General features: G+C 38.1%; 1 protein-coding gene across 3 annotated transcripts in view; it reads left to right on the top strand.

Moving 5' to 3' along the window:
* The window catches only part of LOC144450155 (paired amphipathic helix protein Sin3a-like), a 32,825-nt gene extending 8,126 nt beyond the window's left edge, over positions 1-24,699 (top strand). The window contains exons 5-23 of one of the 3 annotated variants that reach the window (XM_078140729.1): positions 466-811; positions 2,060-2,260; positions 2,482-2,730; positions 3,044-3,184; positions 4,797-4,880; positions 5,138-5,256; positions 5,597-5,715; positions 7,767-7,981; positions 9,112-9,350; positions 11,849-12,032; positions 12,326-12,443; positions 12,949-13,056; positions 13,556-13,665; positions 14,046-14,229; positions 18,534-18,703; positions 20,239-20,424; positions 21,204-21,376; positions 21,968-22,223; positions 23,418-24,699. In XM_078140729.1, the coding sequence (XP_077996855.1) occupies positions 466-811; positions 2,060-2,260; positions 2,482-2,730; positions 3,044-3,184; positions 4,797-4,880; positions 5,138-5,256; positions 5,597-5,715; positions 7,767-7,981; positions 9,112-9,350; positions 11,849-12,032; positions 12,326-12,443; positions 12,949-13,056; positions 13,556-13,665; positions 14,046-14,229; positions 18,534-18,703; positions 20,239-20,424; positions 21,204-21,376; positions 21,968-22,223; positions 23,418-23,642 (3,427 nt within the window). In that variant the 3' untranslated portion in view covers positions 23,643-24,699. Of the gene's footprint in view, positions 1-441; positions 812-2,056; positions 2,261-2,481; positions 2,731-3,043; positions 3,185-4,796; positions 4,881-5,137; positions 5,257-5,596; positions 5,716-7,766; positions 7,982-9,111; positions 9,351-11,848; positions 12,033-12,325; positions 12,444-12,948; positions 13,057-13,555; positions 13,666-14,045; positions 14,230-18,533; positions 18,704-20,238; positions 20,425-21,203; positions 21,377-21,967; positions 22,224-23,417 lie in introns of all 3 variants that reach the window. The other 2 variants (XM_078140728.1, XM_078140730.1) reach the window with 2 other exon arrangements.
* Positions 24,700-25,990: the final 1,291 nt, after the last annotated feature.

Raw genomic sequence — 25,990 nt, 5'->3', positions numbered from 1 at the left:
CACCTGGTGTTATCAACCAAGTGTCCTGATTGGTAACATTGATACATGTATGTTTAATACACCTGGTCATATTAATGTAGTATTCAGATTGACTTGTTTTATTGATTCTAGTATTGATACACCTGGCGTTATCAACCAAGTGTCCTGATTGGTACATTGATACATGTATGTTTAATACACCTGGTCATATTAATGTAGTATTCAGATTGACTTATTTTATTGATTCCAGTATTGATACACCTGGCGTTATCAACCAAGTGTCCTGATTGGTACATTGATACATGTATGTTTAATACACCTGGTCATATTAATGTAGTATTTAGATTGACTTGTTTTATTGATTCTAGTATTGATACACCTGGCGTTATCAACCAAGTGTCCTGATTGGTACATTGATACATGTATGTTTGATACACCTGGTCATATTAATGTAGTATTCAGATTGACTTGTTTTATTGATTCCAGTATTGATACACCTGGCGTTATCAATCGAGTGTCTAATCTGTTCAAAGGCCATCCTGATTTGATAGTTGGCTTCAATACCTTCTTACCACCTGGCTATAAGATTGAGGTACAAGGTGTGGATGGAACACAGGTCAATGTCAGTATACCAGGTCAAGCTACTCCTAGCACCATTACAATGCTTCCAACACCACCACTACCACAGCAACCACCAACATCAGCTGCTGCACCACAACCGCAGCAACAACCGCAGCAACAACAACAACAAACACAGCATCAAGGCCCTTCTCAACCACAACAAACACAACAAGCAGCACCTACACAACCCCAGCCTGGATCAGTTCAAAAGGTAAGAGTATATCATGTACACTTAAAAGGGCAATCGTAGATATTATCATAAACTATGGGTTCTGGAAAGTCATTTCAAATTTACTTGTGATATAAGAAAAACATATTTTGTGCCTTTATAACCAAGTCCCTATACCCTAACAGTGGACTACAGTTCTCATGAATATTCATAAATCTTCAGTGCCTATACCCTAACAGTGGACTACAGCTCTCATGAATATTCATGAATCTTTAGTGCCTATACCCTAACAGTGGACTACAGCTCTCATGAATATTCATGAATCTTTAGTGCCTATACCCTAACAGTGGACTACAGCTCTCATGAATATTCATGAATCTTTAGTGCCTATACCCTAACAGTGGACTACAGTTCTCATGAATATTCATGAATCTTTAGTGCCTATACCCTAACAGTGGACTACAGCTCTCATGAATATTCATGAATCTTTAGTGCCTATACCCTAACAGTGGACTACAGTTCTCATGAATATTCATGAATCTTTAGTGCCTATACCCTAACAGTGGACTACAGCTCTCATGAATATTCATGAATCTTTAGTGCCTATACCCTAACAGTGGACTACAGCTCTCATGTATTCATGAATCTTTAGTGCCTATACCCTAACAGTGGACTACAGCTCTCATGAATATTCATGAATATTTAGTGCCTATACCCTAACAGTGTAAGGCAGCTCTCATGAATATTCATGAATCTTTAGTGCCTATACCCTAACAGTGGACTACAGCTCTCATGAATATTCATGAATATTTAGTGCCTATACCCTAACAGTGGACTACAGCTCTCATGAATATTCATGAATCTTTAGTGCCTATACCCTAACAGTGGACTACAGCTCTCATGAATATTCATGAATCTTTAGTGCCTATACCCTAACAGTGGACTACAGCTCTCATGAATATTCATGAATCTTTAGTGCCTATACCCTAACAGTGGACAACAGTTCTCATGAATATTCATAAATCTTTAGTGCCTATACCCTAACAGTGTAAGACAGCTCTCATGAATATTAGGTGTGCAGCTTCACACATTATTTGAGCTGACTCAGTAAAGATATTCTGTCAGGGCACAAGATCAACTTGATGTTTTGAAATCGCAAGTAATTGTAAGTGATGTAAAATTATGAAATGACTTCAGAACACATAGTTTATGAAAATGTCTCATTTTGTGGATTGGCCAATATTCAGAAATTAATTACATTTGATCATATTTTATTTTTCCCTTCAGCAGCCGACAAGTCAGAATGTTTCATCAAGCCATGGTAGTCATGGGCAACCATCGTCAGGACAACCCTACCCACAACAACCATCTCAGCAACTACCACAACCAGTGTCCTCACCACAACATGGTAACCATGGCAACCAAGCATCACAACAAGTCAGTCAGCCTGTTGAGTTTAATCATGCCATCAACTATGTCAACAAAATTAAGGTACTTATCAGTGTGGGTGTGTGGATGTGTGTGTGTATGTGTGTATATGTATGGGTGTGTATGTGTGTATGTGTATGTGTGTGTATGTGTATGTGTATGTGTGTGTATGTGTGTGTGTATGTGAGCATGTGCATGTGTGTTTTGTGCGTTTGTTCATGTGTGTGTATGTGTATGTATATCTGTGCATATATCTACATATGAAATCTTTTATTTATTTACAGAATCGTTTCCAAGGGCAACCAGATATCTACAAGGCATTCCTTGAAATCCTACACACATATCAGAAAGAACAGAGGTCTGTTAAGGAGTCCGGTGGTAGTTATCAGCCAAGTCTATCTGAGGCCGAAGTGTATGCACAGGTTGCAAAGTTATTTCAGAATCAAGAAGATTTATTGCAAGAGTTTGGACAGTTTTTACCAGACGCAAACAGTGCACAGCAAGCAGCTAACTTTGTCAGTGCATTCTCTAAGGTATGTTGTATTACGTGCTACAAATAGTGCAAAGTAAGCAGCTAACTTTGTCAGTGCTTTCAGTTGTATTATAGGGTGGCAGTTGGAGTACAGGGGGGTAGTTGTATTATAGGGTGGCAGCACTATCACGGGGGTGTCAGTATAATAGGGTGACAACACTCACAGTGTCAATATAATAAGGTGACAACACTATCACAGGGGGGTGTCAGTATATGATAGGTATTGAATGTTGAATATTTTGTGTTGTTGAAGTGTACATTATTGTAGTAATTTGTCACTAGGTAAATCAGTAATCTGGTTTGATTTGATGTAGGATCTGAAGCAAAGTAGTACTGGTGTACATAATGACCATAGCACAGCTGTCAAGAAACCAGGTATGGCTAGTAAAAACAACAACAGAAGTTCACACTTGAAACGTTCCAGTTTGTCTGGCCAGTCATCAGGAGTGTCAAAGGTAGGTAAATCAAAGTCAACTTTGAAACAACAACATTTTGTGAAATAGTCAATCATCACAACTATTGATAGCTGACACTGACACTCAGCAATGGAAGTAAAAACTAAGGAATCAAACACTCTTAAGTGAAGAACTTTCTTATCCTTAGCTTGTGTGGTGTTCATTGACCATCCCTGTTGACATTGCGGACAAAAAGTACTGACATTAATTTATTAATTTGTTAGTCCCCGCTGGACGAAATCCGGGACGAGGACTTATAGATTGGGTTCCGTCTGTCCCTCCATCCAGAGCCGTTTCTTGGAGATGCCTGGACCGATTTTTTTCAAACTTGGTACAGGGGCAACATACTATGGCATACACATTTGTTTCATGATACGATCCAATATGGCCGCCTAGCAGCCATTTTGTTAGCAAATTTTCCCTATCTAAAGCCATAACTCAGACATGCTTGAACAGATCTCATTCAAAGTTCGTATTAGGACAGTGTTCTATGACATACATGTGCACTTCATTGTTGTCATGATATGATCCAATATGGCTGCCTAGCAGCCATTTTGTTTGCAAATTTTCCATGTCCAAAGCAATTAACTCAGACATGCTTGAACAGATCTCATTCAAAGTTGGTATTAGCACAGTGTTCTATGACATACATGTGCATATCCATTTTCGTTGTGATATGATCCCCCATACCCGACCCATCCTTTATTAGTCCCCGCGGACGAAGTCCGGAACGGGGACTTATGGATTGGGTTCCGTCTGTCCGTCCGTCCGTCCGCAGCTGTATCTTAGAGATGCCTGGACCGATTTTTTTCAAACTTGGTACAGGGGCAACATACTATGACATACATGTGCATATCCATTTTCATTGTGATACGATCCAATATGGCTGCCTGGTAGCCATTTTGTTTGCGAATTTTCATGTCCAAAGTCATAACTCAGACATGCTTGAACAGATCTCATTCAAAGTTGGTATTAGGACAGTGTTCTATGACATACATGTGTATATCCATTTTTGTTGTGATACGATCCAATATGGCTGCCTGCCAGCCATTTTGTTTGTGAATTTTCCATGTCCAAAGCCATAACTCAGACATGCTTAAACAGATCTCATTCAAAGTTGGTATTAGGACAGTGTTCTATGACATACATGTGCATATCCATTTTCGTTGTGATACGATCCAATATGGCTGCCTGGCAGCCATTTTGTTTGCGAATTTTCATGTCCAAAGCCATAACTCAGACATGCTTAAACAGATCTCATTCAAAGTTGGTATTAGGACAGTGTTCTATGACATACATGTGCATATCCATTTTCGTTGTGATACGATCCAATATGGCTGCCTGGCAGCCATTTTGTTTGTGAATTTTCCATGTCCAATTTCATTGTGATATGATCCCCCATACCCAACCAATCCTTTATTGTTGGAGGCATATTCCATGTCCAACAAGCACACTCAACATATCTAAGTCTGTTTGTTTTAGGTTCACAAATGTTGTTGCGTGATCAGAGTAGTGATAATTCCTTAAAACCCAATCATAGCGGGGACTATGTCATTCTCAATGACTTGTTGACAGAAAAAGTACTGACATTAATTTATTGATTTGTTGACAGAAAAAGTCGAGGTCAATAAAAGATCCCTCATTGTCCGAGTCCAGTAAACATGGAAGTCTGAGTGAGTTCTCATTCTTTGATAAGGTGAGATAATGTTTTATCTTTTGTGTGTGTGTGTGTGTGTGTGTGTGTGTGTGTGTGTGGGTGGGTGTGTGTGGGTATGTGTGTGTATGTGTATCTGTCTATGAATGTGTGTATGTCTATGTATGTATGTGTGTTTGTGTGTGTATACATATGTGTGTGTATGTGTATATCTGTCTGTGTATGTGTGTGTACATATGTGTGTGGGATGACCACACAATTCTGTTATCTAATCAAATATAATTATCAATATTTTTCAGGTGCGAAAAGCTCTAAAGAGTCAAGAAGTTTATGAAAACTTTTTACGTTGTTTGGTCCTGTTTAACCAAGAAGTAATATCTCGTGGTGAATTGGTACAGTTAGTTAACCCACTGTTAGGGTAAGTCTTGGTGAATTGATAGTTAGTTAACCCACTGTTAGGATAAGTCATGGTGAATTGATAGTTAGTGAACCCACTGTTAGGATATGTCATGGTACAAGTCATCACCCACTCCACTTCAAATTATTGGCAATGTACAAAACTGATCCTGATTGGCTATGGTCAGAATACAAGACTGATACTGATTGGCTATGGTCAATAGACAAGACTGATACTGATTGGCTATGGTCAATATACAAGACTGATACTGATTGGCTATGGTCAATATACAAGACTGATACTGATCGGCTATGGTCAATAGACAAGACTGATACTGATTGGCATTTGTTCATATTTTTAGGAAGTTTCCAGAACTCTTCAAGTGGTTCAAAGAATTCCTTGGTTACAAGGAAACAGACAGGATAGATGCAGCGCCTCCAACGAAAGAACGTAGCAGTAGTGAACTCGCCATGGAAATAGGTAAGATATTTTTTTAAACATTTTCATGTGATAGATTTGAGTTATAGTAAGATAGTGTGAAGCAATTGTGGTTCCATTCACTTAGTATCCTAATATTATCATTTGCCTCTTACCACTGCTGTCGGGGTTCCAACCCCATTCTGGGTTTGATTAAGTTTACCACACTGTAAGTAAGCAGAGTGTCATTCAGTTTGTCTCTACTGATCAATGCAGGTTTTCCCTGGGTACTCCGGTTTCCTCCTGCATTAACACTGAACTCATGAGGGATGGCCCTCACTGGACTTCTTGGGAGACAAGTGTTTATATACTTAAAAGAACTATCCAGTATAGATTTAAGAAATAGAAATTAAGTGTTATTAATCCAGTTCAGTTGTTTACTTTCTCTGTCTGTGTGGGCTACGAACCCAGTGTACTGTGGTCTGGGCTACGAACCCAGTGTACTGTGGTCTGGGCTACGAACCCAGTGTACTGTGGTCTGGGCTACGAACCCAGTGCACTGTGGTCTAGGGTACAAACCCAGTGGTCTGGGGTACAAACCCAGTGTACTGTGGTCTGGGCTACGAACCCAGTGTACTGTGGTCTGGGCTACGAACCCAGTGTACTGTGGTCTGGGCTACGAACCCAGTGTACTGTGGTCTGGGCTACAAACCCAGTGTACTGTGGTCTGGGCTACGAACCCAGTGTACTGTGGTCTGGGGTACGAACCCAGTGTACTGTGGTCTGGGGTACGAACCCAGTGTACTGTGGTCTGGGGTACGAACCCAGTGTACTGTGGTCTGGGGTACGAACCCAGTGTACTGTGGTCTGGGGTACGAACCCAGTGTACTGTGGTCTGGGGTACAAACCCAGTGTACTGTGGTCTGGGCTACGAACCCAGTGTACAGTGGTCTGGGCTACGAACCCAGTGTACTGTGGTCTGGGCTACGAACCCAGTGTACTGTGGTCTGGGCTACGAACCCAGTGTACTGTGGTCTGGGGTACAAACCCAGTGTACTGTGGTCTGGGCTACGAACCCAGTGTACAGTGGTCTGGGGTACAAACCCAGTGTACAGTGGTCTGGGGTACAAACCCAGTGTACTGTGGTCTGGGGTACAAACCCAGTGTACTGTGGTCTGGGCTACGAACCCAGTGTACTGTGGTCTGGGGTACAAACCCAGTGTACTGTGGTCTGGGCTACGAACCCAGTGTACAGTGGTCTGGGGTACAAACCCAGTGTACAGTGGTCTGGGCTACGAACCCAGTGTACTGTGGTCTGGGGTACAAACCCAGTGTACTGTGGTCTGGGCTACGAACCCAGTGTACAGTGGTCTGGGCTACGAACCCAGTGCACTGTGGTCTGGGCTACGAACCCAGTGTACTGTGGTCTAGGGTACAAACCCAGTGGTCTGGGCTACGAACCCAGTGTACTGTGGTCTAGGGTACAAACCCAGTGGTCTGGGCTACGAACCCAGTGTACTGTGGTCTAGGGTACAAACCCAGTGGTCTGGGCTACGAACCCAGTGTACTGTGGTCTAGGGTACAAACCCAGTGGTCTGGGGTACAAACCCAGTGTACTGTGGTCTAGGGTACAAACCCAGTGGTCTGGGCTACGAACCCAGTGTACTGTGGTCTGGGGTACAAACCCAGTGCACTGTGGTCTGGGCTACGAACCCAGTGTACTGTGGTCTGGGGTACAAACCCAGTGGTCTGGGGTACAAACCCAGTGTACTGTGGTCTAGGGTACAAACCCAGTGTACTGTGGTCTGGGCTACGAACCCAGTGTACTGTGGTCTGGGGTACAAACCCAGTGGTCTGGGGTACAAACCCAGTGCACTGTGGTCTGGGGTACAAACCCAGTGTACTGTGGTCTGGGGTACAAACCCAGTGGTCTGGGGTACAAACCCAGTGCACTGTGGTCTGGGGTACAAACCCAGTGCACTGTGGTCTGGGGTACAAACCCAGTGTACTGTGGTCTAGGGGTATAAACTTAATGTACTGTGGTCTGGGGTAACTGTACATTTTGGATTATTAGACATGTTGTTAATTATGAAAACTTTGTGTTCTCTTGCAAGACTTTTCTTCTTGTAAGCGGTATGGTGCAAGTTACAGAGCACTGCCTAAAAGTTACACACAGCCTAAATGTACAGGAAGAACAGCTCTGTGTAAAGAAGTGTTAAATGATACATGGGTGTCTTTCCCATCTTGGTCTGAAGACTCACAGTTTGTAACGTCCAGAAAAACTCAGTTTGAGGAACATATTTACAGATGTGAGGATGAAAGATACGAGGTGAGTTACATAGTTATCTGTACCAGGTGAGTAACTCAGTTATCTGTACGAGGTGATTTACTCAGTTATCTGTATGAGGTGAGTAACTCAGTTATCTATGCGAGGTGATTTACTCAGTTATCTGTACGAGGTGAGTAACTCAGTTATCTGTACGAGGTGATTTACTCAGTTATCTGTACGAGGTGAGTAACTCAGTTATCTGTACGAGGTGAGTTACTCAGTTTTCTATGTTTCAAATAAATTCAAACTTAGTTCTGCATCAAAATACTTGAGAAATCCAAGCTTTCAGCCTGAGTCCTCAGGTCTTCTTGACAGGGAGAAGTGAATTTCATGTTATTTATACTGTCCCAGTCAACTTGTAAAGTGTATTGACCTTTGTCTTTACTTAAGAAAAAGTTGTAATGTTATGATTTAAATAGCTTTTTGATTCCCCAAACAAACTAGTTGTAGGGTGATATTTAGGACGTACCAATAGTTGTAGGGTGATATTTAGGACGTACCAATAGTTGTAGGGTGATATTTAGGACTACCAATAGTTGTCTGAGAGTAGTTGTAGGGTGATATTTAGAACGTACCAATAGTTGTAGGGTAATATTTAGGACATTCCAATAGTTGTAGGGTGATATTTAGAACGTACCAATAGTTGTAGGGTGATATTTAGGACATTCCAATAGTTGTAGGGTGATATTTAGGACGTACCAATAGTTGTAGGGTGATATTTAGGACGTACCAATAGTTGTAGGGTGATATTTAGGACGTACCAATAGTTGTAGGGTGATATTTAGGACGTACCAATAGTTGTAGGGTGATATTTAGGACATTCCAATAGTTGTAGGGTGATATTTAGGACGTACCAATAGTTGTAGGGTGATATTTAGAACATACCAATAGTTGTAGGGTGATATTTAGGACGTACCAATGGTTGTAGGGTGATATTTAGACTACCAATAGTTGTCTGAGAGTAGTTGTAGGATGGAAGTTTTCAGAAAGTTTATCCTCTTTCTCCTTAGGAGGTATTTGTACTCAACTCAATACAGGGTTTTAATATAATGTGTGGTTATGTGTGTGTCTTTAATGTCTGCACAGATGATCTTTGAAACTAATCATTAGTTTGTTTGTTTGTTTTACAGCTTGATATCGTCTTGGAAACCAATCTTGCAACTATCAGAGTACTAGAAGGAGTTCAAAAGAAGCTATCACGTATGTCTTCAGAGGAGGCAGCCAAGTTACGTCTTGACAATTGTGTGGGTGGTACATCAGAAGTAGTTCATCGTAGAGCTATACAAAGAATATATGGTGATAAGGCATCAGACATTATAGAAGGTCTCAAGAAAAACCCTGCTGTAGCAGTACCACTAGTTCTAAGAAGGTATGTTAATAACATTGCCATAATAACATTGTCATAATAACATTGTCATAATAACATTGCCGAAGTACCATCGATTGTGTAACATGTGACATATCACATCAAATACGTACATTACGTTGGGTAAAATATGACATCACATATCACCTTAGTAACGAAACACTGATAGACATCAGTTGATATCAAACTATAATATATTGTATATTTCACATATCACCTTAGTAACGAAACACTGATAGACATCAGTTGATATCAAACTATAATATATTGTATATTTCACATATCACCTTAGTAACGAAACACTGATAGCCATCAGTTGATATCAAACTATAATATATTGTATATTTCACATATCACCTTAGTAACGAAACACTGATAGACATCAGTTGATATCAAACTACAGTAGACCCTCGCTAACTCGCGGGTGTCCGGGTCCATCAAGAAACCCGCGACTTAGCGAGGGCCGCGACTTAGCGAGGTGCTCATTATATATTCATAACCACACATTAACACACGTCACACGTCAGCTTTTCTTCATTCTTCAGTAATGTGCAGATGAAACTAGTACAGTACATGTTTTATGAGTGCAAGTTCATTGGCGATATTCATAAAAAAAAATAAGATACGCACGAAATCAAAGTTTCAATATTCAGTAAATCCAGGGTAAATCTTTTCAGTTCACGAACATGACGGTATGTATTCGAAATTTATTGTGATGGACGCATGGACGTAATATTGTAACAGTCCTGGGTTAACAGTAAATCTTTGAGGAAGATTATCGTACAATTGTGTGACTCTCAAAGCATCAATCGCGGCAAGACTTTCTTTTTTGTTTTTTGCACGGTCGACAAACTAACAGTACAACTTACAAGCTCACGCCTGGTGGCCATGGTAGGGCCAAGAAATGCTGTTGAATTTCCGGGTTGCGGAAGTGCAGTTTTGACTTTTATACCATCGAATAACGGGATTTGTTTTAAATATTCTAAAACAACAACTATTTTTTTATGTTTCTCAGTACAGTAACATTCCTAAATGATGAGGTTGAGTTGAGAAATCGCAAGGTTCGGCAACACGTGGCGTGATGCATGATGTCGGTAGATATATAAACATAAAGACGCAAGTGATGAATGAATTCAGTTGATCGTAGACCGAAATTTCGTTATATAAATGACGTTTTCCTCAAAATTTTGAAGAAACAAAATGTTTTTAGGTGACTTCTAAATCAATCAAATCAAACGATATATTAATGCGAGACAAGCTTTAGTTATTAATTTGTTTTTGTGGACAATGTTCGAATTCGACTGACGAATCCTGCGACTCGAATCTAACACGATCAATGCACCGTTCACCAGCCAGACGACGTGTTTGTTGACTAGCCGAGAAGTGCATAAGGAACCTGTGAATGTGGAGCAGTCCGAATAAATAGAAGGCGATTGCTAACATCAAAGTCAAACCGCGACACCTTCATCGAAACACCAACGAGTTTGAAATTGGCAGGCGTGCCATTTGTTTAAAAAAATACACAAAGAGGAGTTCCGAAAACAATAGGAAAACTAAAGAAAAAATGGGATCCAAGGTGACACCCGCGACTTGGCCGAATCCGCGACTTACCGAGGCGCGAGTTAGCGAGGGCCCACTGTATAATATATTGTATATTTCACATATCACCTTAGTAACGAAACACTGATAGCCATCAGTTGATATCAAACTATAATATATTGTATATTTCACATATCACCTTAGTAACAAAACACTGATAGACATCAGTTGATATCAAACTATAATATATTGTATATTTCACATATCACCTTAGTAACGAAACACTGATAGCCATCACTTGATATCAAACTATAATATATTGTATATTTCACATATCACCTTAGTAACGAAACACTGATAGCCATCAGTTGATATCAAACTATAATATATTGTATATTTCACATATCACCTTAGTAACGAAACACTGATAGACATCAGTTGATATCAAACTATAATATATTGTATATTTCACATATCACCTTAGTAACGAAACACTGATAGCCATCAGTTGATATCAAACTATAATATATTGTATATTTCACATATCACCTTAGTAACGAAACACTGATAGACATCAGTTGATATCAAACTATAATATATTGTATATTTCACATATCACCTTAGTAACGAAACACTGATAGCCATCAGTTGATATCAAACTATAATATATTGTATATTTCACATATCACCTTAGTAGCGAAACACTGATAGCCATCAGTTGATATCAAACTATAATATATTGTATATTTCACATATCACCTTAGTAACGAAACACTGATAGCCATCAGTTGATATCAAACTATAATATATTGTATATTTCACATATCACCTTAGTAACGAAACACTGATAGCCATCAGTTGATATCAAACTATAATATATTGTATATTTCACATATCACCTTAGTAACGAAACACTGATAGCCATCAGTTGATATCAAACTATAATATATTGTATATTTCAGACTGAAAGCTAAGGAGGAGGAATGGAGAGAAGCGCAGAGAGGATTTAATAAAATCTGGAGAGATCAAAACGAGAAGTATTATTTGAAGTCTTTGGACCATCAAGGAATTAATTTTAAACAAACCGACACTAAAGCACTTCGATCTAAAAGTCTTATCAATGATATAGAAACAATATTTGATGAGGTAAGTATTATTAATAACAGCACATACACCATACTTTGTGTAAAGTTATTATAATTATTGATTGAGACATTTAATGTGATGTTATATGATTTGATATGATTTAAGATGATGTGATTTGATATGATTTAATATATGATTTGACAGACAAGTCATTGAAATCGGTGATGACACACTTATAAGGTTTGTGAATATATGATTTAATAGATATGATTTGATATGATTTAATAGATATAATTGGATAGATATGATTTGATATGATTTAATGTATGATTTGGTATGATTGTATTTGACAGCGACAAGAGGAAACTAATGGTGATGGTAGTACACCACATCTTGTTTTTACATTCAGTGATCCTGCTATTGTAGAAGATGCAGCGGCATTAATCATTCATCACGTAAAAAGACAAACTGGTCAGTTCTCTTATGTACTTAGTGGGGGGAGGGTGGGGGGAGGGTGGGGGTGGGGGCTGATGTTGGTGGGAACTGTGTCTACAAGGGAGTCAAGTCTTATACATACCACAAAAGTAAACATTGAAATTGAAGGGTTGTTGTCAATGGCAACAGACAATGGCAAACAGTAACCATGGTGATAGTTTGGCTAGATGGGCCTCAATGCAAACATGTTCACTCAAGTGTATCACAAATGTCAACTTTTGCTGGATTGTCTACAATGGAAACTCTCTAGGATAAACTTTGATTGGGTAGGAGGTGTGGGATGTCCATTAATGAGTGGGGTTTGGGTGTTGAGATGTCCTTTAATATGTAGGAGGGTAAGGTGTCCTTTAACGGGTGGGAGGGGTAAGGTATCCTTTACTGACAATTTACAAGGGTTATCTGTTGCTGTAGGGAGTTCTCATAGAACCTAACTCTTATCAACTTCTAAGTTCAACTTTTTTCTTCTTTTTTTTTTTTGTAGGAATCCACAAAGAAGACAAACAGAAAATTAAACAGCTTCTTCTACATTTTCTACCAGATTTTATGTTTTTCCCACGTGGTGAACTTTCAGATGATGAGGATGATGACGGTAGGTAACATCTTTACCATCAGTTGTTATGGTAACAACTTTACCATCAGTTGCTGTGGGAACCAATTTTACATTTGTCTTAATTGGTCACATCTCATCAGTTCTCATTTCTTTTGATTTCATTAGTTATCTCTTTTGATTGGATGACGTGATACATTGTATTTGAATGGATGACGTGATACATTGTATTTGATTGGATGATGTGATACATTGTATTTGATTGGATGACATGATACATTGTATTTGATTGGATGGCATGGTACATTGTATTTGATTGGATGACGTGGTACATTGTATTTGATTGGATGACGTGGTACATTGTATTTGATTGGATGACGTGGTACATTGTATTTGATTGGATGACATGGTACATTGTATTTGATTGGATGACGTGATACATTGTATTTGATTGGATGACGTGGTACATTGTATTTGATTGGATGACATGGTACATTGTATTTGATTGGATGATATCATGTGATGTTATTTAAATTGACAGATATGGAGACGGATAATTCACAGCAAGGAAGCAATTCAAATAAGAAAGTAAACAGAAGCCGAACCTGTATGGTGAATGGTATTAGTGAGAATACAGACATGACAGTCACAGTAAGTACAACCTGTATGGTGAATGGTATTAGTGAGAATAAAGACATGACAGTCACAGTAAGTACAACCTGTATGGTGAATGGTATTAGTGAGAATACAGACATGACAGTCACAGTAAGTACAACCTGTATGGTGAATGGTATTAGTGAGAATACAGACATGACAGTCACAGTAAGTACAACCTGTATGGTGAATGGTATTAGTGAGAATACAGACATGACAGTCACAGTAAGTACAACCTGTATGGTGAATGGTATTATAGAGTATACAGACATCAGTCATTCAGCTCTGTAAATAGACTAACCTACATTAATTCTCATATATTTATATTTGACGTGTGTCCATAACTAAATGTACAAATTGTTATTGTATATTTACAGGATGATGTGTATAATTTGTTTTTTGTCAACAATCATTGGTACTTGTTTTTCCGTCTTCATCAAATCCTGTGTGAAAGACTTGATAAAATGTACAGACAAGCAATGCTAATAGCTCAACAAGAAGGTTCCACCCACAAGTCTAACAAAGAGAGTACAGCAGTAGTATTGAGACTACGACCTCCAAGTAAGTTAACTAACTAACACTTTAAATGAGTGATAGCGTCAATGAGACTACGACCTCCAAGTAAGTTAACTAACTAACACTTTAAATGAGTGATAGTGTCAATGAGACTACGACCTCCAAGTAAGTTAACTAACTAACACTTTAAATGAGTGATAGCGTCAATGAGACTACACCCTCCAAGTAAGTTAACTAACTAACACTTTAAATGAGTGATAGCGTCAATGAGACTACACCCTCCAAGTAAGTTAACTAACACTTTAAATGAGTGATAGCGTCAATGAGACTACGACCTCCAAGTAAGTTAACTAACTAACACTTTAAATGAGTGATAGTGTCAATGAGACTACGACCTCCAAGTAAGTTAACTAACTAACACTTTAAATGAGTGATAGCGTCAATGAGACTACACCCTCCAAGTAAGTTAACTAACTAACACTTTAAATGAGTGATAGCGTCAATGAGACTACGACCTCCAAGTAAGTTAACTAACTAACACTTTAAATGAGTGATAGTGTCAATGAGACTACACCCTCCAAGTAAGTTAACTAACACTTTAAATGAGTGATAGCGTCAATGAGACTATGCCCTCCAAGTAAGTTAACTAACTAACACTTTAAATGAGTGATATTGTCAATGAGACTACGCCCTCCAAGTAAGTTAACTAACTAACACTTTAAATGAGTGATAGTGTCAATGAGACTACGACCTCCAAGTAAGTTAACTAACTAACACTTTAAATGAGTGATAGCGTCAATGAGACTACGCCCTCCAAGTAAGTTAACTAACTAACACTTTAAATGAGTGATAGTGTCAATGAGACTACGACCTCCAAGTAAGTTAACTAACTAACACTTTAAATGAGTGATAGCGTCAATGAGACTACGACCTCCAAGTAAGTTAACTAACTAACACTTTAAATGAGTGATAGTGTCAATGAGACTACACCCTCCAAGTAAGTTAACTAACTAACACTTTAAATGAGTGATAGTGTCAATGAGACTACGCCCTCCAAGTAAGTTAACTAACACTTTAAATGAGTGGTAGTGTCAATGAGACTACACCCTCCAAGTAAGTTAACTAACTAACACTTTAAATGAGTGATAGCGTCAATGAGACTACACCCTCCAAGTAAGTTAACTAACTAACACTTTAAATGAGTGATAGCGTCAATGAGACTACGCCCTCCAAGTAAGTTAACTAACTAACACTTTAAATGAGTGATAGTGTCAATGAGACTACACCCTCCAAGTAAGTTAACTAACTAACACTTTAAATGAGTGATAGCGTCAATGAGACTACGACCTCCAAGTAAGTTAACTAACTAACACTTTAAATGAGTGATAGCGTCAATGAGACTACCCCCTCCAAGTAAGTTAACTAACTAACACTTTAAATGAGTGATAGTGTCAATGAGACTACGACCTCCAAGTAAGTTAACTAACTAACACTTTAAATGAGTGATAGCGTCAATGAGACTACGCCCTCCAAGTAAGTTAACTAACTAACACTTTAAATGAGTGATAGCGTCAATGAGACTACACCCTCCAAGTAAGTTAACTAACTAACACTTTAAATGAGTGATAGTGTCAATGAGACTACGACCTCCAAGTAAGTTAACTAACTAACACTTTAAATGAGTGATAGCGTCAATGAGACTACGACCTCCAAGTAAGTTAACTAACACTTTAAATGAGTGATAGCGTCAATGAGACTACGCCCTCCAAGTAAGTTAACTAACTAACACTTTAAATGAGTTATAGCGTCAATGAGACTACGCCCTCCAAGTAAGTTAACTAACTAACACTTTAAATGAGTGATAGTGTCAATGAGACTACACCCTCCAAGTAAGTTAACTAACTAACACTTTAAATGAGTGATAGTGTCAATGAGACTACACCCTCCAAGTAAGTTAACTAACACTTTAAATGAGTGATAGCGTCAATGAGACTACACCCTCCAAGTAAGTTAACTAACTAACACTTTAAATGAGTGATAGTGTCAATGAGACTACGACCTCCAAGTAAGTTAACTAACTAACACTTTAAATGAGTGATAGCGTCAATGAGACTACGCCCTCCAAGTAAGTTAACTAACTAACACTTCAAATGAGTGATAGTGTCAATGAGACTACACCCTCCAAGTAAGTTAACTAACTAACACTTTAAATGAGTGATAGTGTCAATGAGACTACGACCTCCAAGTAAGTTAACTAACTAACACTTTAAATGAGTGATAGTGTCAATGAGACTACGCCCTCCAAGTAAGTTAACTAACTAACACTTTAAATGAGTGATAGCGTCAATGAGACTACGCCCTCCAAGTAAGTTAACTAACTAACACTTTAAATGAGTGATAGTGTCAATGAGACTACGACCTCCAAGTAAGTTAACTAACTAACACTTTAAATGAGTGATAGCGTCAATGAGACTACGCCCTCCAAGTAAGTTAACTAACTAACACTTTAAATGAGTGATAGTGTCAATGAGACTACGACCTCCAAGTAAGTTAACTAACACTTTAAATGAGTGATAGTGTCAATGAGACTACACCCTCCAAGTAAGTTAACTAACTAACACTTTAAATGAGTGATAGCGTCAATGAGACTACACCCTCCAAGTAAGTTAACTAACTAACACTTTAAATGAGTGATATTGTCAATGAGACTACGCCCTCCAAGTAAGTTAACTAACACTTTAAATGAGTGATAGCGTCAATGAGACTACGACCTCCAAGTAAGTTAACTAACTGAGACTATGCCCTCCAAGTAAGTTAACTAACACTTTAAATGAGTGATAGCGTCAATGAGACTACACCCTCCAAGTAAGTTAACTAACTAACACTTTAAATGAGTGATAGTGTCAATGAGACTACGCCCTCCAAGTAAGTTAACTAACTAACACTTTAAATGAGTGATAGCGTCAATGAGACTACACCCTCCAAGTAAGTTAACTAACTAACACTTTAAATGAGTGATAGTGTCAATGAGATTACGCCCTCCAAGTAAGTTAACTAACTAACACTTTAAATGAGTGATAGCGTCAATGAAACTACGACCTCCAAGTAAGTTAACTAACACTTTAAATGAGTGATAGCGTCAATGAGACTATGCCCTCCAAGTAAGTTAACTAACTAACACTTTAAATGAGTGATAGTGTCAATGAGACTACACCCTCCAAGTAAGTTAACTAACTAACACTTTAAATGAGTGATAGTGTCAATGAGACTACGCCCTCCAAGTAAGTTAACTAACTAACACTTTAAATGAGTGATAGCGTCAATGAGACTACACCCTCCAAGTAAGTTAACTAACTAACACTTTAAATGAGTGATAGCGTCAATGAGACTACGACCTCCAAGTAAGTTAACTAACTAACACTTTAAATGAGTGATAGCATCAGTGAAACGTGACATATTTTGATGTGTTTGTTTGTGTATGTGTGTACGTACGTATGTATGTATGTATGTATGTGCATACGTATGTTTGCATGCATTTATGTATGTATCTATGCCAATCTGATTAAAATCTGTTGTAGCGAGGGCAGCTAGATATCTTTATTTACCTCTATTTCCATCATTTTGTATCATATGTTTTGTTACGGGTTATAGCTGCCTTCCCACAACTGACCCTGTGTAATAAAAAATCTCATTTGAATCAGACTTTTGAGTAGCCAATCAGGATGAGCGTTACTTATGTTGGCAGCCGCGCACACTGGAGAAATTGAAAAAAACAACAACAAATAAACATACACATGGAGGATTGCACTGACGGCACAACTGTCAGTGATGTCGCTATCTCTCCGAACGATTTTGAAAGAAGTGCGCTGATTGGTTGAAGATACCTTTCAAAATTCTTGAGATTTTTCCATCATAGAAAATCAAGAAAGTAAAAGAAATAATTGACAATGTGTCTGTTTATATAAAGTGTGTGTGTGTGTATGTGTGTGTGTGTGTGTGTGTGTGTGTGTGTGTGTGTGTGTGTGTATGTGTGTGTGTGTGTGTGTGTGTGTGTGTGTGTATGTGTGTGTGTGTGTATGTGTATGTGTGTGTGTGTGTGTGTGTGTGTGTGTGTGTGTGAGTGTGTGTGTGTGTGTGTGTGTGTGTGTGTGTGTGTGTGTGTGTGTGTGTGTGTGTGGATGTATGTGTGTGTGTATGTGTGTGTGTGTGGATGGATGTTTGTGTGTGTCTGTGTCTATGGATGTGGGTGTGTGTGTGTGTATCTGTCTGTATCAGTGTGTGATTTGACACTGCAAAATGCTAAATATTATATGATATTATATTGACAATGTATATATTAATGTTTCCAGATGAGTTGGAACCTGAGGAGTATTACCCAGCATTCCTTGAAATGGTACGTAATTTACTGGATGGCAACATAGAGAGTACTACGTATGAAGATCAAATGAGAGAAATGTACGGAATACATGCATATATCTCATTTACTATGGACAAAGTGGTCCAGAATATTGTAAGACAGGTGAGTTACAATGTACGGATGAGTAGAGAATATAGACTGTAGTAGAGAATATAGACAAGTGAGTTAAAATGTATAGACTGTAGTAGAGAATATAGACAGGCGAGTTAAAATATATAGACTGTAGTAGAGAATATAGACAAGTGAGTTAAAATGTTTAGACGAGTAGTAGAGAATATAGACAAGTGAGCTACAATGTTTAGACTAGTAGAAAATATAGACAAGTGAGTTACAATGTTTGGACGAGTAGTAGAGAATATAGACAAGTGAGCTACAATGTTTAGACGAGTAGAGAATATAGACTGTAGTAGAGAGTATAGACAGGCGAGTTAAAATGTATAGAATGTAGTAGAGAATATAGACAAGTGAGTTACAATGTTTAGACTAGTAGAGAATATAGACTATAGTAGAGAATATAGACAGGTGAGTTACAATGATTAGACGAGTAGAGAATATAGACTGTAGTAGAGAATATAGACAAGTGAGTTACAATGTTTAGACTAGTAGAGAATATAGACAAGTGAGTTGCAATGTTTAGACTAGTAGAGAATATAGACTATAGTAGAGAATATAGACAGGTGAGTTACAATGTTTAGACGAGTAGAGAATATAGACTGTAGTAGAGAATATAGACAAGTGAGTTCCAGTGTATAGAATGTAGTAGAGAATATAGACTAGTAGAGAATATAGACAAGCGAGTTACAATGTTTAGACTAATAGAGAATATAGACTAGTAGAGAATATAGACAGGTGAGTTACAATGTATAGATTAATAGAGAATATAGACTTTAGTAGAGAATATAGACAAGTGAGTTACAATGTATAGACTAGTAGAGAACATAGACTAGTAAAGAAAGTAGACTGCAGTAGAGAATATAGACCCGTGTAGAGAACATAGACTGGTGTAGAGAACATAGATTGGTGTAGAGAACATAGACTGGTGTAGAGAACATAGACTGGTGTATAGAATATAGACTGGTGTAGAGAACATAGACTGGTGTAGATAACAGATTGGTGTAGAGAACATAGACTGGTGTAGAGAACATAGACTGGTGTAGAGAATATAGACTGGTATAGAGAACATAGATTGGTGTAGAGAACATAGACTGGTGTAGAGAACATAGACTGGTGTAGAGAACATAGATTGGTGTAGATAACATAGACTGGTGTAGATAACATAGATTGGTGTAAATAACAGACTGGTGTAGAGAACATAGACTGGTGTAGATAACATAGATTGGTGTAGATAACATAGACTGGTGTAGAGAACATAGACTGGTGTAGATAACATAGACTGGTGTAGATAACATAGACTGGTGTAGAGAACATAGATTGGTGTAGAGAACATAGATTGTGAACTATAACATGTAGACTATTAGAGATTGTAGACACTCGTAGACAAACATACATTTGTGTTATTTTGAGTAACTATAGTAATGTCATTTTGATACAATATACAATAATTGATATATTGCTATGGGTTACTATAGTAACATGTAATAATAGTAACTATAGTAACAAACTTGTTATTTTGACAGTTACAACACATAGTAACAGAAGATTTAAATATAAATTTGATGGAGATGTATCTGTCAGAGAAGAAGAGTGGTGGGTGTGGAGGTAGTGTAGGTAGTCAGACTGCTAGAAGTCAGGCAGAAGCCATGTATCAACGCAAAGCTGAACAAACACTATCTGATGACCAGAATGTCTTCAAAGTTACCCATGTAAGTATATATCTCCAACTTATCTACAGAGACATTCAATTCCTTACTTCATCAACTTTTAAAACTTGGTGACAGCGGGCTTACCACTCAGCCATGTCAAACCCAGGGTGAATGTTGTACAGACTTAGTACATAGACTGTACTAACAAACCCAGGGTGAATGTTGTACAGACTTAGTATATAGACTGTACTAACAAACCCAGGGTGAATGTTGTACAGACTTAGTACATAGACTGTACTAACAAACCCAGGGTGAATGTTGTACAGACTTAGTATATAGACTGTACTAACAAACCCAGGGTGAATGTTGTACAGACTTAGTACATAGACTGTACTAACAAACCCAGGGTGAATGTTGTACAGACTTAGTGTATAGACTGTACTAACAAACCCAGGGTGAATGTTGTACAGACTTAGTACATAGACTGTACTAACAAACCCAGGGTGAATGTTGTACAGACTTAGTATCTAGACTGTACTAACAAACCTAGGGTGAATGTTGTACAGACTTAGTATATAGACTGTACTAACAAACCCAGGGTGAATGTTGTACAGACTTAGTATATAGACTGTACTAACAAACCCAGGGTGAATGTTGTACAGACTTAGTATATAGACTGTACTAACAAACCTAAGCATTTAAACTTTACTAGAATAGTTGAATCTAGGTTTTATGTTATTCTGCACTTCTTGTTGTTTAATATATATTTGTGTTTACTAGTGTAAAAAGGGTAACAAGATGACACTAGAGTTACTAGAATATATATTTGTGTTTACTAGTGTAAAAAGGGTAACAAGATGACACTAGAGTTACTAGATACGGATGAAGATCACAGTGATGACCCTGTAGAAGTAGAGAAATGGTCCGATTATGTGGAGAGATTTGTTGGCAATGAAAATACTACACCTGAACTCAGAGAAGCGTTGTCACGGAAACCTGTCTTCTTACCAAGGTATGTGAAATGTTTAGCCCCGACGGGCACCACCTGGAGGGGATTACTACATCAGGTTCTATCTATCTATATATCTGTGTGTTCACCCTCACACCTCACACCTCCTACCTCACACCTCCTATCTCACACCTCACACCTCATACCTTCTATCAACTGATTTCAACCAGACAAATGTAAGATACTATGCAAGACATGTGTACATCATTATGTTTTACAATCAAGTCAGATATGGCCAAATGGCGGCCATGTTTGTTTTAAACCTTCACAGTTTGTATCATAACTGAGAAGCATATCCGTGTGGCCATGTTTGTCGGTGACAGAATTTGTTTTAGTTTGATGTGGTGAGGATAAGACTTGTCGGCACCTTCAATGTCAGTTGTAATTATCCACCACTGATAAAACTGTATTGTGATAACAGACATCTCAAATCACACGGATAATGGTTGTAATTGACTTTTTTGATAATTTTTGTTAGTTTGATCATGTGATAAGGGAAAAAACTTCTTGGGAAGTCAGTTTAAATGAACTATCACCGATAAAATGAATTTTGAAATCACAGTGATGATGGTTGTAATTAACTTTTTGTTTTAGAAATGTGAGAAGAGGTCGTCAACAGAAAGCTGGTAGTGACACAGACTCAGCAAGTGAAGATATCGACAAAGATAAGAAACCCAGTAAGGTCAAAGAAGACGAGACAAATAGCAAAGAGAAAGAGAAAGACATGCCAGGTGTTGAAATGGCCAGTAATATGGAATGTAAATTTAATCTCAATTCTTACAAGATGGTGTATGTTGTCAACTCGGAGGACTACATGTACAGGCGGTCTGCACTCAAGAAGGCAAGAGAGGTAAACTCAACAATTATTGAAGTAAACATTTAACAAACATAAAATTACAAACACGATCTGCACTCAAGAAGGCAAGTGAGGTAAAGAACAATTATTGAAGTAAACATTTAACAAACATAAAATTACAAACAATCTGCACTCAAGAAGGCAAGTGAGGTAAACAACAATTATTGAAGTAAACATTTAACAAACATAAAATTACAAACAATCTGCACTCAAGAAGGCAAGTGAGGTAAACAACAATTATTGAAGTAAACATTTAACAAACATAAAATTACAAACAATCTGCACTCAAGAAGGCAAGTGAGGTAAACAACAATTATTGAAGTAAACATTTAACAAACATAAAATTACAAACATGATCTGCACTCAAGAAGGCAAGAGAGGTAAACTCAACAATTATTGAAGTAAACATTTAACAAACATAAAATTACAAACATGATCTGCACTCAAAAAGGGAAGTGAGGTAAACAACAATTATTGAAGTAAACATTTAACAAACATAAAATTACAAACATGATCTGCACTCAAGAAGGCAAGAGAGGTAAACTCAACAATTATTGAAGTAAACATTTAACAAACATAAAATTACAAACACGATCTGCACTCAAGAAGGCAAGTGAGGTAAACAACAATTATTGAAGTAAACATTTAACAAACATAAAATTATAAACATGATCTGCACTCAAGAAGGCAAGAGAGGTAAACTCAACAATTATTGAAGTAAACATTTAACAAACAAAATTACAAACACGATCTGCAATCAAGAAGGCAAGTGAGGTAAACAACAATTATTGAAGTAAACATTTAACAAACATAAAATTACAAACACAATCTGCACTCAAGAAGGCAAGTGAGGTAAACTCAACAATTATTGAAGTAAACATTTAACAAACATAAAATTACAAACACGATCTGCACTCAAGAAGGCAAGTGAGGTAAACAACATTTATTGAAGTAAACATTTAACAAACATAAAATTACAAACACAATCTGCACTCAAGAAGGCAAGAGAGGTAAACTCAACAATTATTGAAGTAAACATTTAACAAACATAAAATTACAAACATGATCTGCACTCAAGAAGGCAAGTGAGGTAAACAACAATTATTGAAGTAAACATTTAACAAACATAATGTAATGTCCTTTACATCTGGTGTTAAAATGTTGTGATTTGTTTTCATTTCCACACAGTCCCATCCAGTCATTTCTTCAAAGCTACACAAACGATTCAGACGGTGGCTTTGTACCTGGGAAGAAGACAATATCTCGCAAGAACAACGTGCTGCATGCAAAGACTGGTTGCTAGGACGATTTGAAGACATCAAGGATTGTGAAACCATAGAAACGATAGTGAAAACACCATGTTTTGATTATTGTCGGTATCATGTGGACTATCCTAAGGATCAAATCTCATAACATAGAGACTGGTTTTACCTGTTATGTCAGTTGGGGTCAAAGGTCAGGGGTCACATTGTCATGTGTCAAGGTTGAAACCAGTATCAGGAACTTACTTTTGTAAGTGATTGACCTCCGACCTCTGCAATGTGTTATTAAATTCACATTCATTCTGAAAGATGCAAAGTGATTTGTTGCCCAGCAACCAGTGCATGTTTCCTAGACAACAATAATCACCTGTTTTTGTTGTTTGTACAGACTTCTAATTCATTATAGACTTTGCAGACATTGTCATGTATCATAGTCAACATTTCAATTCCTACAGATGTATATTTTGTTGTTTGCTTTGGTCAGGCTGGACACCACACTGCCATTATTTCACTTCCTGACTTGACCAATCACTATCAAGTATTGTAAATATGCTACAATGTAGACATTGTCTTACTATGCCATCTGAAATATGATTGGATAGGGTTGGGTGATGCCACATCAAGCATTTGGAGGGGTTGGATGATACCACAACAAGCAGTTCAAGGGACTGGGTGATGCCACTAAAAGCAGTAAAAGGGGTTGGATGATACCGCTACAAGCAGTAGGAGAGGCTGGGTGATACCACTACTAATACAGGGGATGGAGGGGGAGGGGTGATGAAAATGTTACTGGTAGTTGTTTTATTATTGATATCTGTGATTCCCATGATGCATTGTTATTGTATGGTATGATATCACTATATTTTTACATATAGGCCTGTTTTGTCTTTAATTACGTTTGAATTCATATTGTCATGGTGAAATGATGGAAAGACATGTTGACCTCTTTGATTATGAGTGATTTTATAGAAGAAAGACTAAATGCCATCAATGACAGAGATGGATTTTACGGGTAAACCCAGGGTAGAGTCAGATAATAACATCCTGTGAGTAGTGTGTGTGTAAACCCAGGGTAGAGTCAGATAATAACATCCTGTGAGTAGTGTGTGTGTAAACATCCGTCCCTGGATTTACAGAAAACAGGCCATTGTAAGGGGGGAGACACAAGGTGTATCTTGGAACTGGTATAACAGTCTACTGTACAGGTCTATTGATTTATACCTGGGGGGGGGGGGGGTGCCCTAACACTACCAGCAAATGGAGGAGGGGTTTGATTATGAGTGATATCACTACTGCTGGGGGGGGGGGGGGGTAAATGGATGGTACCACTACTGCTGTGGGGGGGGGGGGGGTGTTATCACTTCTGCTATTGGGAAGGGTTCAGATTTCATTACACAAAATGAGTATTTGTATGTACAGATATATATACCTACCATGTAGAGACAAAATGATTGGATTTTTTATAACTTATTAGTGTCACTATGGTAACGGATTATGTCATACTGTATTTGACATCAATAATTCCTGTGTTATGTCTTCGTTTTATTCATCTATAATATCCATTTCTTATTGGACAGCAAAATAGAACCTTTATCACTTGAATGCCAGGACATAGAAATCTGTCTGTTGAATGCCAGGACATAGAAATCTGTCAGTTGAATGCCAGGACATAGAAATCTGTCAGTTGAATGCCAGGACATAGAAATCTGTCTGTTGAATGCCAGGACATAGAAATCTGTCTGTTGAATGTCAGGACATAGAAATCTGTCACTTGAATGTCAGGACATAGAAATCTGTCTGTTGAATGCCAGGACATAGAAATCTGTCACTTGAATGTCAGGACATAGAAATCTGTCTGTTGAATGCCAGGACATAGAAATCTGTCTGTTGAATGCCAGGACATAGAAATCTGTCTGTTGAATGCCAGGACATAGAAATCTGTCTGTTGAATGCCAGGACATAGAAATCTGTCTGTTGAATGCCAGGACATAGAAATCTGTCTGTTGAATGCCAGGACATAGAAATCTGTCTGTTGAATGCCAGGACATAGAAATCTGTCTGTTGAATGCCAGGACGGAGAAATCTGTCTGTTGAATGCCAGGACGGAGAAATCTGTCTGTTGAATGCCAGGACATAGAAATCTGTCAGTTGAATGCCAGGACATAGAAATCTGTCACTTGAATGCCAGGACATAGGAATCTGTCACTTGCATGCCAGGACATAGAAATCTGTCTGTTGAATGCCAGGACGGAGAAATCTGTCTGTTGAATGCCAGGACATAGAAATCTGTCACTTGAATGCCAGGACATAGAAATCTGTCACTTGAATGCCAGGACGGAGAAATCTGTCTGTTGAATGCCAGGACATAGAAATCTGTCACTTGAATGCCAGGACATAGAAATCTGTCACTTGAATGCCAGGACGGAGAAATCTGTCTGTTGAATGCCAGGACATAGAAATCTGTCTGTTGAATGCCAGGACATAGAAATCTGTCTGTTG

This window comes from Glandiceps talaboti, chromosome 19, assembly GCF_964340395.1.
Source record: "Glandiceps talaboti chromosome 19, keGlaTala1.1, whole genome shotgun sequence".
NCBI lineage: Eukaryota > Metazoa > Hemichordata > Enteropneusta > Spengelidae > Glandiceps > Glandiceps talaboti.
This window is presented reverse-complemented; position numbering and strand designations above follow the sequence as displayed.